The sequence below is a fragment of the Chiloscyllium plagiosum genome, chromosome 39 (genome assembly GCF_004010195.1).
Source record: "Chiloscyllium plagiosum isolate BGI_BamShark_2017 chromosome 39, ASM401019v2, whole genome shotgun sequence".
NCBI classification, from domain to species: Eukaryota; Metazoa; Chordata; class Chondrichthyes; order Orectolobiformes; family Hemiscylliidae; genus Chiloscyllium; species Chiloscyllium plagiosum.
In genome coordinates, this window is record NC_057748.1 from 10486726 (window position 1) to 10499228 (window position 12503).

Below are 12503 nucleotides of genomic sequence, written 5' to 3' on the forward strand. Positions count from 1 at the left end.
GTACCTAACCTATACATCCCTGGACACTATGGGCAATTTAGCATGACCAATTCACCTAAGCTGCACATCTTTGGATTGTGGGAGGAAACCGGAGCACCCGGAGGAAACCCACGCAGACAGGGGGAGAAGGTGTAAACCCCACATAGACAGTCGCCCAGATCAGAATCTAACTCGGGTCTCTGGCGCTGTGAGGCAGCAGTGCTAGCCACTAAAGCAGATCAATTCAACTTACCTCAGTACTCCCTGTGGCAGCAAGTTCCATGTTCATATCAGCTTCTCAATAAAGACATTTCTCCTGAATTACCGACTGGATTGATTCATAAATATATGTTGGCCCTAATTTTTAATTTCTAAAGTATTTTCTCCATGGAATGGTGTGTAGCATGCAGGCAGGCTGCAGCAGGGGAGAAGACAAAGATCAGAACAGCTTGACAATAAAAAACATTATGTTTAGATGTGTGCAATAATTTTGTTCCCTTCAAACCCACTTGATTATGAAGCCAATGGGTATGTGATATAAATGTTAAAACATCAACAACAACGGATACAAAAGCAAAAGGATGCCAAATCTGATATATGGGATAAACATTTCTACATTGGTCTTGATCCAAAACCAGTGACTGAATTGTAATTTTTTAAAAAATAAAGAAGTGTGTGTGTGTGTACATGTGTGTATATACACTTATCCAAACAACAAATACTTGGATGAGGTGCTCAAAACTAGCAAGCTGCACACCACACATTAAGGAGGAATTACAGAAGATGCAAAAAAGAATAACATAATGGTTTTAGGGGTGAGGGACTTCAGTTTTGTAGATAGACAGAAAAAGCTGGAGCTTTTCATTCAAAGCTAGGATGAATCTGGACAGAGTAGACAGGGAAAAACATTTCTCATTGGTAAGAGGGTCAGGAACCAGAGAATACCAATTTAAGGTGAACGGCAAAAGAATCAAAAGGTGAGATGAGGAAAGTTATATTTATGCAGCAAGTGGGTTAGGATCTAAATGCACTGAGAACGTGGCAAAGGCAGATTCAATCTTGGCTTTCAAGGCAGCACCAATTTAGATAATTAGCTGAACAGGAAATACATTTCAGAGGTTCCTGGAAAAGGCAGGCAGGTGGGACTCACTGAGTTGCTCTTGCTGAGAGTACCTCAAACAGAATGACCTCTTCCTGTGCTGTATCCAATCTACAATTCCATTCCACTCTCCGAGAATGCCACAGAATCTGATATCTGGGATCAATATTCTCATATTGATTGGATAAATTAGAAAATAAATATAATTACATCTTTTTTTTAAAAAAGGGGTTATTGCAGATTTACTTATAGCAGGAAATGCAATTATTCCAATATTTATTCCTAGATATCAGTGCTTTTAGATTCCTGAACTCAACTGAGAAAAGGTTGATACACACATGCAACAAGATTAACTTGCATAACAGACATTTACTTAATATATTTAACAAAATAAAACATCAAAATTGCTCTGCAGAAACTAAACAAAGAAGAATAATTTGAGACAAATAATGGATAGAATTCGGTATCACAATCTCAGGTTAGGACTGAGGCGAGGACAGATTTGTTCAAAAGGATCTAAATCTTTGCAATCCCCTAACTTAAGAGTGCTGTGGACACTCAAAGTATATTTATCAGTGAGACATATTGAGTTTTACTTATCATAGGAATCAAAGTATGTGTGGAAGGTGGATTTTGACGTAGAGCCATAATATAACTGAATAGGGGAGCAGATTCCAAGGGCTGAACACTTCTCTTTATGTGTTACTGCTTTGCCAAATCACTTATCCTAGTCATTAGTTACACAGACAGAACGTTTCCAGACAGCAGATAGGAAGCCTAAAAATGCATAGCCTAAGACATATAGCTAGATCCTTTAACCTTGATTCCTTTTAATGGGACTCTCTTTAGCTGAACTGCCTGGACAAAATGGCAGGGATTTAGCATCCTTTGCTTCTGACGAACAGTACAACTAAGAGTAAATTTTAAGACCCAGCTCAGGCCAGCAGAGGGAGCACACAGCCAGACGTGCACAAACAGACTCACATGTTTACACTTCTACAGTTAGCACAGGGACATATTGTATTCTCACCCTGTAATCCATGAGCTAGAGTCAGTGTTGTCATGGGCTGAATTACCACACTGGTGCTAAGATATTAGGAAGAAAACACTTTGATGTTGCATTCTTAAATCACTGTATCAAATTACTCACAAATCCAGTGAAAGACATGGACAGAAACACCATGAATAGTACATGTTTCTAACTGCCTATGTCCCACTTTAAAGATCCAAACTTTTAGCTGCACTACTGAGTGTTTTCCATAACAGTCTTGCCATTATATTTTACTGAAACCACACTTTTGAAGATATTTGGATGGATACATGAATTGAAAAGGTTTGATGGGAAATCAGCCAGGAGCAGGCAGGTAGTGGGACTAGTTTAGTTTGGGATTAAGTTCGGCATGGACTGGTTGGACCGAAGGGTCTGTTTCCATGCTAAATAACTCTCTGATTCTATGACAACAAGAGCTGGGTGAGGAGGGAGTTGAGATTTTTCTTAAACACAATAGATTGTTACATTCTGGAAGCAGATTCAATCACAACTTTGAGAATACCATTATAAATGTATGTGAAAAGGAAACATTGCAAAATTATGTGGAAAGGACGAGGAAATAGGTCTAAATAAGACAACTGTTTAAACAAAAAGACCAGCACTGGGACAACAAGCCAAATGGTCTGCCTGCTTGCTTCATGATCCCAGAAATCCGAATGACATCACTGACTCTTGGAGACGCGTGAAATTTCAGACCTTGTGAGAACCACGAGAAAAGGAAAACCTGTAAAACTGCTTTTAGACTTCACAGACACAAAGAGGAAAGGCTTGGCTTTAAAAAAAAAGTTTTTACTTTTCTCATGAGGAAGGATATCAAGCACATCAGCTGACCAATAAGCACCAAAAGTTGTTATCCTGAGGTTATATGAAGCTTTACGAATTGTCCCTGGGACCGAGTCAAGAAAATGGGAGAGAGTGTACTTCAAATTCTCTTTAAGGAGCACTCGAAGGAAAGTTCAAACTAATCTCACTTCTATGAATTGTACTTTACATGCTGTGTGACTTGCCAGTTCGCGAGCTACTTACTTCAAGAATCCACGGCCTAAATCGACCAGCAGGACAGACACAGCCACTTCCTAGTTTGCACAGAGATAAAGCTTTGTTTCTTTAAGTTTCCCCGACTCTCCTGCCTTCTCATGACTCCTGCAGCTTCAGGACAGTGGCAGCTCTCTGGTACCTCAGTCAAGTGCCCCCCTTAACCCAGATACGGAACGACTAAGCCAGCTGCTTGATCCAAAGAGCATCCCAGCTGATGCTGTCCTCAGTAGAGGTCGGCTGATTTCCCAAACCCCCACATTCTCAAATTACAATGAGGCCAACATGAATGCTAATCACCCCTGCACTGGTTGAGAACAAAGGAAGCCCGCAGACAGGGGAAGTCAAATCCCTTGGGGCTTCCAATTGGGTTTGGCAGAATCCCATGCTTGGGAGTGCAAAGATGATGTCAAGTAGAGCCCCACCATCTCAAAATCATTGTGCAAACCAGGGAAACAGCTACAGTTCAACCTGTCAGCTCATCAATAACAGAATGCAGGAGGAAGGAATTTCAACATTATCTCTGTGTGTGTGTGTATGGGCAGCATTAGAAATTGAATTTTTTCTCTCCTTTTTGTAAGATAGTTCGTTATGGGGTTTGAGGGTTGGGGGAGGTGGGTGAGGGCGTAAAGGAGGGTGGGGTGGATACACTTCTGACCCCAACATAGTACTCAGACAGAGTCTTCACTCGCCGAAGAGGAGATATCAAAGTCTATAGAGCCATGACTGACAACCAGACGCAGGCGCTTGGATCTAGCAAACGGGGTGAAAGCTGCAGGTCTTTTGTCATCTTCCATCGAGGAAACAAAACAATCGTGGGCCAGCATGCCCTCGGCACACACTGCACTCTGTGATGGTCCCAGCCCCGTCACCTCTCTGCTACACACCCTTGTCTCCTGTGCGCAGCTTGGGAAATGTTTGGAGCGTTTGCGCTGGGTTGCATCATGCACTGAGTTGTTAATGGCTGCTGAGCCCAATCCATTCACTGTTGCTATTCTCTCCCCATCGGGTGCTTTCCTTTTGTTGGTTTGCTTTAGCGGCTGGCGGCCACCTGCTTTCTGCCCGTGAGCTGTCCACCTGTATTGTCTCACTGGCCTGCTCGCAGGAGAGTGAAGCTCAGCACAGGGCAAAGTCCTCCACAATCTGTCGGCTGCTGTGTGTTCAGCTCCCAGTTTGGAATCCACCAAACAGCTCCCTCCCTCAGCGCCCATGCTTCGCTTCGCAGCCATCCTCCTTCGAACGTACCATGTCCGAGTGGCACACTCACAGATCTTCGAAATATCTTCCAGAACTACGCGGACATCCCGGATTTCCGCTGAGTGCGCAGCTTGACAGTTCCCGTCCGCTGAAACCTGTGGACTTTGACTGCAGTTTTGCTGAGAGGTTGCCTTGCCTTGTGCTGAGCTCTGTGCTTCATTTTTGACACTGGTTACAAGGACGGCATCCTTACTCAAATCGATTTTCACAAAGTGGGTCAAACCAAATGCTCTCCTTGGTGGTATCTCTGGGCTTCGTGTGCTCTTCCTCTTTTGACAGGTTCTCCTTCTCAATGCCCTTTTCCTCCTCCTCCTCCGTTTCCTGGTCAATGTGCCAGTAGACCCCTTCTCACTGGCAGTCTGTAAATGATGAGGTGGTGAGCCTGGAGAAATGGCTTCTTTTGTGCTCTGGGGTTTTGTTTGTGCTTGGTCCAATGAAGGAAGGGTCACTCCAGGTAAATGAGGTGTATTACAATCCTTCCAAATGAGCTGTGCTAACTTTCTTGACTTGAGCCTAGGTGCTAGGACTGCATTGGTGCTGGCTGGAGCTTTCTGTGTGGTCACGTCTCCTGGACACTGGGGGGTAACTGGCCCCGGGTCTACCTCTGGCTTGTCCCATAAATACCTCCCGTTTTCTCTTGTAGCTGCTTCTTCTATATTGGTCAATGGTCCAGCCAGGTTCGTGCAATCGTGTAAATCCACTCGCAGGTCCTTCAGGAAGATGCCTTCTGGCCTCTGGAATGTTACAGGTGTTTCAGGACCAGTTTGCCCAGCAGTGGGCTGAAGCTCGGATACTGAGGAATGGCCAAATCCACAGTGACGGCTTTCTGCCTCACCTTTCCATGGAGGAGATTCCCCTCCCTGATCAGCAGTCTGGCTCCCATTCTGCAAATGCGTCACGGTTGCCACGTCCGTCTCTTCACCGGCCTGAGCCTTCTGCAGTTGCAAAGACGTCGAGCGAAGCACAGGTGGTGACTTTGAGTGGGCTCTACTTGGAGTCCGCCTTTTCCATTTTCCACGTTTACCCCTCCGTGAACTTAAGGACAGCCTTCTGGCTGAAGCTGAAAGTAAAAAAAAAAAGCTCAAGTTCAATAAACACGCTCGGCAATAGGCGGACAGGCTCCAAACACAGTGGCCTTTGTCCTATTTTGCAATGCTCTTGCTGCTATCTCATCTATACATCCATTCCCTAAGACCTCAAGCTGGTGAGAATTGGCTGCCCTTAAACCAATAATAAGAGTATAATAATGGAGTTGGATCTACCCTCACATCACAACCAACACATACAATCCAGTAACATTCACTGCATAGCAGTTAAATGGGCTATTTTTCCCTCTCTACACCAGAAAGATACTGGTACCAATTATAGTTGTTCCACTAGTGCTGGCATTAGGGTCATCTAACAACCAATCTGATTTGAAACATGGGGTAGGAGATTCTTAGAGAAGGGTCCCCATTTACCTGTGGAATTTACAACCATTGTTCGTGGTCTGCTTGATCAGCAGTGAGGGGCATGCAGCCTGCTCCTGGGCTATGCCAATGTCCTTAGTAGACACTTTATAACATGATGGTCAGTCGACACCTCGAGGACCATGTCCAGTTCTGGTAACCAGAAGAGACAAAGATGTTGGAAAGTTTGTAAAATTCAGCAACAAGGCTGATTGCTAGGCTGATTTAAGAAGAAACGTTAAATCTTGAAATCCTACTGGTTCCCTCAGATGCTACAGGGAAGGAAATCTGCCATTCTTCCCTGGTCTGGCCTATACGTGACTCCGGACCCATAGCAATGTGGTTGACACTTCACTGTGATCTGAAATGGTCCAGCAAGCAACTCAGTTCAAGAGCAGTTAGGGATGGGTAACCAATGTTGGTGCTGCCATTGACACCCACAACCCATGAGAGAATAAATAAGAGCTAGAGACCAAGATCTTGAACTTTGCTCTTTTAACCTAGAAATTAACAAAGTAGGTTAAACAGCCCTGATGTGGCATTGCAACAAAAATACAGACTAATGATTAACGGAAATCACTAGTGTCTAAAGGCCTCAGTCATGCCAGTGAACACTATGTACTCCCTCTCAACAGACACCGTAGCACAGACGTAACCACGAAAGAGTCAGGTATAACAGCCCTCTGCCTAGAACTATTGATGGCCACTTCGGTCACGCCCAGGAGCAGAACCACAAGGAGACCCTCCACTAGTTGATTTTCTAGACTTACTCATGACTAATGCAGGCAAGGTTTTACTCAAAAATAATGCAGGCAAGGTAAATCCGGAAAGTTAAACGGTGATAGTAAAAAAAAAATAAGAGGGGCAGAGTTTGAAATGAGTAAATGGAAAATTCAGAGCTGGTGCATTTAGGGAATGGACTTTCCGAAAGAGAAGTGAAAGTGAAAATCATTTAAGAACCCCACGTGAGTTGGGACTTCGTTCTCGATGGATGAGATCAGGAGAGCCACATTATCTTTCTTATCTGTAACTAGCTTGTGAACAAAAGCTGAATACAATGGTTATGAATCAATTTTAATGTGCTCAACTATCGATAAAAGAAAAATTCCGTTTAGTGAACTCCTCAGAATGTTGTTGCGCCCACACATTCTATAACAGCACCACCATCCTCCAGATATCCTGACTGGCTGACCTAATAAAACAGTAAAATTTCCCATTATTCAGCAAGCACCACGATAGGGTGGTGCTGGTAAATCAAATTTTCTGGTGGTTGCCATTCTTAGTAATCAAAGGAACCCAACAAAAGCAATTCTTGATGTATAATACAACATGCAGAAGCCTACTACCTCTCTACCTTTGACTCTTTTCATGATAACATGGAGGGAAAAATACTTCCAATGTTTAGCCAGTTCTTTTACAGTCTTTTCAGACAGACTACACTAATATTTTATATAGTACTACTGATATCAATGAGATAGGGTGCAGGATGCTGTTGGGGTGTGGTGGTGGGGGGTGGGGAGCAATTTCAGAAATTCCAGTTGGAGGAGCACCGGCTAACTCAATTTTTACTGTACAAGCTTTTCTTTTCTGTGGCTATACTCACTCTGCCACAAGGCTCTTTCCACCGTTTTCTGATATAAATCAACATGTGCTCCCTTGGGCCGTCGTCCTTTGCCCTTCTGTTTCATACGGCTCAGGCGACTGTCCGTCTCTCTCAGTCCATACTTGCAGAATGCGCCCATGTCAATGACACGCTTCTTCATCTTGAAGGCTCCTTCTCCTCGCCTGGAAAGAGCAAAGATCAACCTTTTCGTTTAAGGAATAAAATGGAGCTTCATTCATGAATTTCTGATCATTTTCTCCTTTCTAGCAGCTTTTACGTTGTCTCACCAAAGGGCTGGTAGTCACCGGTGTAGAAGCTTGACACCATCCTAGACAAAGCAACAAACGTGATTGCCACCCACCTAACACCTTCAACGTTTACTCTCTTCACCACTAGCACAAAGTAACAGCAGTGTCTACCATTTACAAAATACACTACTGCAAGTTACTGCGGCTCCTTCTATAGCACCTTCCAAATCCAGGCCCTCTCCCCCCTTGAAGGACAAGGACACACTTAATGGTAAGGTCCTGGGTGTGTTCCTGAACAAAATGACCTTGGAGTGCAGGTTCATAGTCTCTTGAAAGTAGAGTCGCAGGTAGATAGGATAGTGAAGGCAGCGTTTGGTATGCTTTCCTTTATTAGTCAGCGCATTGAGTGCAGGAGTTGGAAGGTCATGTCGCAGCTGTACAGGACATTGGTTCAGCCACTTTTGGAATATTGCGTGCAATTCTGGTCTCGTTCCTATCGGAAAGATGTTGTGAAACTTGAAAGGAGTGAGAAAAGACTGACAAGGATGTTGCCAGGGTTGGAGGATTTGAGCTACAGGGAAAGGCTGAATAGGCTGGGGCTGTTTTCCCTGGAGCGTCGGAGTGGAGGGTGACCTTATAGAGGTTTATAAAATTAAGAGGCACGGTGGTTCTGTGGTTAGCACCGCTGCCTCACAGCACCAGGGACCCAGGTTCGATTCCACCCTCAGGTAACTCTCTGTGTGGAGTTTGCACATTTTCCCAGTTTCTGCGTGAGTTTCCTCTGAGTGCTCCAGTTTCCTCCCACAATCCAAAGGATGTGGAGGTTAGGTGGATTGGCCATGCTAAATTGACCATAGTGTTCAGGGATGTGTAGGTTAGGTGCATTAATCTAGGGTAAATGTAGAGGAATGAGGAATGGGTTTAGGTGGGATACTCTTTGGAGGGGTGTGTGGACTTGTTGGGCTGAAGGGCCTGTTTCCACACTGTAGGGATTCTAAGATTGAGGTGCATGGATAGGATAAATAGACACGGCCTTTTCCCTGGGGTGGGGGAGTCCAGAACTAGACGGCATAGGTTCAGGGTGAGAAGGAAAAGATATATAAGGGACATAAGGGGCAACGTTTTCACACAGAGGGTGGTGCGTGTATGGAATGAGCTGCCAGAGGAAGTGGAGGAGGCTGGTACAACTTTAGCATTTAAAAGGCAACTGATGTCAACGAGATAGGGTGCAGGATGTTGTTGGGTGTGGGGTGTGGTGGTGGTGGTGGAGCGCAATATCAGAAATTCCATAAATAGGAAGGGTTTAGAGGGATATGGGCCAAGCGCTGCTCCAACAGCATTCCCATTTGTCCTGGAAGTCAAACTCTTCTGTCTTTCACCCAGTCACAGACCTTCCTTTCGTCCTGGTCCCACTTACCCCTTGCTCAAATCCTACCTCATTCCTGACTTCGTCAAATTCTGATAATCAGCCTGAAGTGTTAAAGAGCTTCTCTGTCCGCAGCTACTGCCTTGATATCCTGAAAATCTCTGGCATTTCTTCCAGAAAACCACAGGACTCTGCTTTTTGATGATTATATCCCTTACCTTTCACAAGTGTAGCATTCGCATAGCTCATTCTTTTCACCGAAAAAGCTGTCACCATAGTAACAGGTGATCTCATCTCCAGGTTCAATGTCTCGAAGAACTTTGACACATGCTCGGTCACCTTCAGTTGGAACAAACTGTGGAAGGACAAAAACAGAAAAATATGGGGCAAATTCCTGTTATTCTGCAGCCACTTTCCAAACAGCAAGGAAATATAACACATCCAGCTAGTTGTGTTTTACACTGAAGTATGGAGACACCGTGTTACAGAGCGGTACACACAGCTTCTATGCTCTAAACCAGAGTTTCTGCTCACAATTAAGCAGTTGTGCAACACTTTATTAAAGGAAACACACCAAATAAATAGTAGTGTCAGGGGTTGATGGAGTCCAGCTTTCACCACCATCATCAGTCCCAAATGAAGTTCCTTTTATGAAATTTTTGCTCAAGGTACTTAATCGAAAAATACCTTCAATTCTTTATCCTTTCCCTTAACAATACAATTAACATAACTAATATCTTTCTGGACGCAACACACAGAGGTAGTTGTACTGAGTCAATGATGTCCTCCTGATTTATAAAGGGAACGGGAAGAAATTCACAATTAACATGATGTGAATTGTGCAGAAAGGCACTGCCTGGTGAATATAAGGAAGCAGGAAAGTTTCAAGAATTGATGCCCATCAGGTTAGCACATCTCTGTCCAGAAGGGAATTAGATCTTTTTAAATTGGACAAAGTGACCTTCAACTATGCGACGACAGGGTCACACTCCTAATTACCGCATGTGTTTTGTCCAAAAGTCAAGCAAGCAAAGAAAAGCTTTCTACCTCCTTGGGGCCTATACAGAACACAGTCACAGAATTAATTTTAACAAGTGTCCAACCCTTTCTATCCAATTTCCCAAACAACAGATACAGGGGAATGGCGAGTAACTCAGATTTGTAGGTTGGAAGAGGAACAAATATTGGCAGACAGAGCCATAGTTTAACATCTCATCCCCCCAAAAAAAGCAGCATCTCCGACAATGCTCCAGATCCTGCACTGAGATAATAGCCCAGACCATAGCCCTTGGTCTATTGGAAGATTGAAGACCAAATCTGCTGATACAGAACGAGGTTTATACTCCAGTGCGAGCTGGTGCCTTCACCGAGGAGCGGTCACAAGTGCTGGGCATAGTTTTGAGCACTGCATTCAAAACCCCTGGTCCAACATCAGGCAGCTATTACAACAATATAAAACCAGCTGAAAATGAAAACGGTTGCTATCTTACCTTACAGTTCGGTCTGCAGTCTTCAGGGAAGAGAGACAGCGAGAGATAGATAGAGAGAGAAAACAGAGGAACATTAATAATTAAAGTTAACTTTATTCAAACATGCTCCTTTCAAAAAATACTAACTTGAGACATATAGTATCTCACTGAAAGGTAATCAATTTCTTGATTACAAGAAATGATGACAATTGGACTGTTTGGAATAGCAAAATCAAGGTTACTATTTTAAGACAACAAGCCTTGATTTGGAACAGTGTTGACCATAAATCAATTCTTTCATAGGAAGGTCAAGGTGGAAAGTCTAAAGCACTCAAAATAAATCTCAAAGAAGAGATGATATTTATCCCAGAGCACTGAGAGACCGAGGAAGGAGATTTCAAAGGCAGAAATGATGATTAAGACGGAAGTGATAGTCACTGGGACATTATTGTAGCAGACTGGAAACATATTAATGTGATTCCCAGTCAAAGGTGGTGGACAAATTGAAACTACTGGCTTTCGGTCTGATTGCACAGTGGTAGAATAGTGGAATGGATTATTGGAAATAAAGGTGAGAATAATCCAACCAACAACTCAGTAAACAGTAGGCATACTGGATTCACAAAGGAAGTTACATCATCAGTGGACCACAGGAAGTGCTGGAATGCAGCTTTCCTCAATTCCTAAAGCTTCATCTTAATATAAGGCTATGGGAATGCAGGGTAAACCTTGGGAACGATTAGGAGATTTGCTTGGAGGATAGAAAATGGGTAGTTACTCGAAGAACTAATGTAAGGTGAAGAGGGTTGGTGATGGGAGAGCATTGGGTGGGTTGAGTCAGGGCTGGGTCCTTCATTGTTTCTTACATAATTATGTGGAAAAACAATAGATAAAATGTAATACAGACAAGAGGAGAGAAAAGTGAGAACGAAGTGAACCAGCAACTTAAAACCAATTAATGCATTTTATTAACAGGTTTAGGCTGTGCATGCTCATTCAGGACTGAGTGGAGACTTCTTCAAATAAAGTTCACTTAGATTCCTTAGAACCAGAGACAAGAAATTTCCATCGTATCAGATTGATTGAAATTCAAATCCTAACCACAGAACTGAAAGGATGTTACGTTAATTTGATAATACATTTGTTAAACATAAAAACGTGCAAATTCTCAGGACAGACATCAAGTGTAAAACTGTCTTTGGAAGGAAAAACTGGTTTTAAACATAAACGTTATGATGGACAAAGTACATTTAACCACAAACTGAGAAAGGAGTATTAGGTTAGATACTCCTACAGTATGGAAACAGGCCCTTCGGCCCAAGTCCACACCGACCCTCCGAAGAGTAACCCACCCACACCCATTCCTGTACGCTATATTTACTCCTGACTAATGCACCTAACACTATGGGCAATTTAGCATGACCAATTCACCTGACCTGCACATCTTTGGACTGTGGGAGGAAACCAGAGCACCCAGAGGAAACCCACGCAGACGCGGGGAGGATGCGCAAACACAGTCACCCAACGCTAGAATCGAACCCGGATCCCTGGTGCTGTGAGGCAGCAGTGCTAACCACTGAGCCACTGTGCCGCCCCGATTAATTGACAATGCTTCTAACTAAGGACATAGTGGCTATGAGCTTAGCAGGATGGGTAGTTTTGAGACAAAAAGAAAGTTTGCGCTGATATAGCGCCTTTCACAACCTCAGAAAATGCTTCACTGCCAGTTGAGTCAACACCATTGTAGGAAATGTGGCAGCCAATTTGGGCACAGTAAGCTCCCAAAAACAGCTCTACAATAATGAGCTGATGTTTTAGTGAGGATGATTGAGGGATTAATATTAACCAGCACACCAGAGGTAACTCCAATGGTTTTCTACAAAACAGTAGTATCATAGGTTATTTCACACTGAACCAAGGCTGGGTCTCAGTTTAAAATCTAATGCAG

The 12503-nt window shown here is 43.6% G+C and overlaps 2 protein-coding genes across 6 annotated transcripts in view; both read right to left on the reverse strand.

The window, feature by feature from the left end:
• The window catches only part of hspbp1 (HSPA (heat shock 70kDa) binding protein, cytoplasmic cochaperone 1), a 33028-nt gene extending 32707 nt beyond the window's left edge, over positions 1–321 (reverse strand). The window contains exon 1 of the mRNA XM_043679717.1: positions 233–321. Within this exon, the coding sequence (XP_043535652.1) occupies positions 233–268 (36 nt within the window). The 5' untranslated portion in view covers positions 269–321. The remainder of the gene's footprint in view (positions 1–232) is intronic.
• Positions 306–12503, reverse strand: part of LOC122542218 (histone-lysine N-methyltransferase KMT5C-like) — a 30484-nt gene continuing 18286 nt past the window's right edge. The window contains exons 6-11 of one of the 5 annotated variants that reach the window (XR_006309760.1): positions 10577–10596; positions 9305–9441; positions 7473–7654; positions 3156–5481; positions 1130–1248; positions 312–394 (exon numbers count right to left, since the gene is read on the reverse strand). Coding sequence is in view for 1 of the 5 variants with exons in the window: in XM_043679715.1 (XP_043535650.1) it covers positions 3836–5481; positions 7473–7654; positions 9305–9441; positions 10577–10596 (1985 nt within the window). In the remaining 4 variants the exon portion in view is untranslated. Of the gene's footprint in view, positions 1249–2897; positions 5482–7472; positions 7655–9304; positions 9442–10576; positions 10597–12503 lie in introns of those variants that run through there. The other 4 variants (XR_006309761.1, XR_006309759.1, XR_006309758.1 and 1 more) reach the window with 4 other exon arrangements.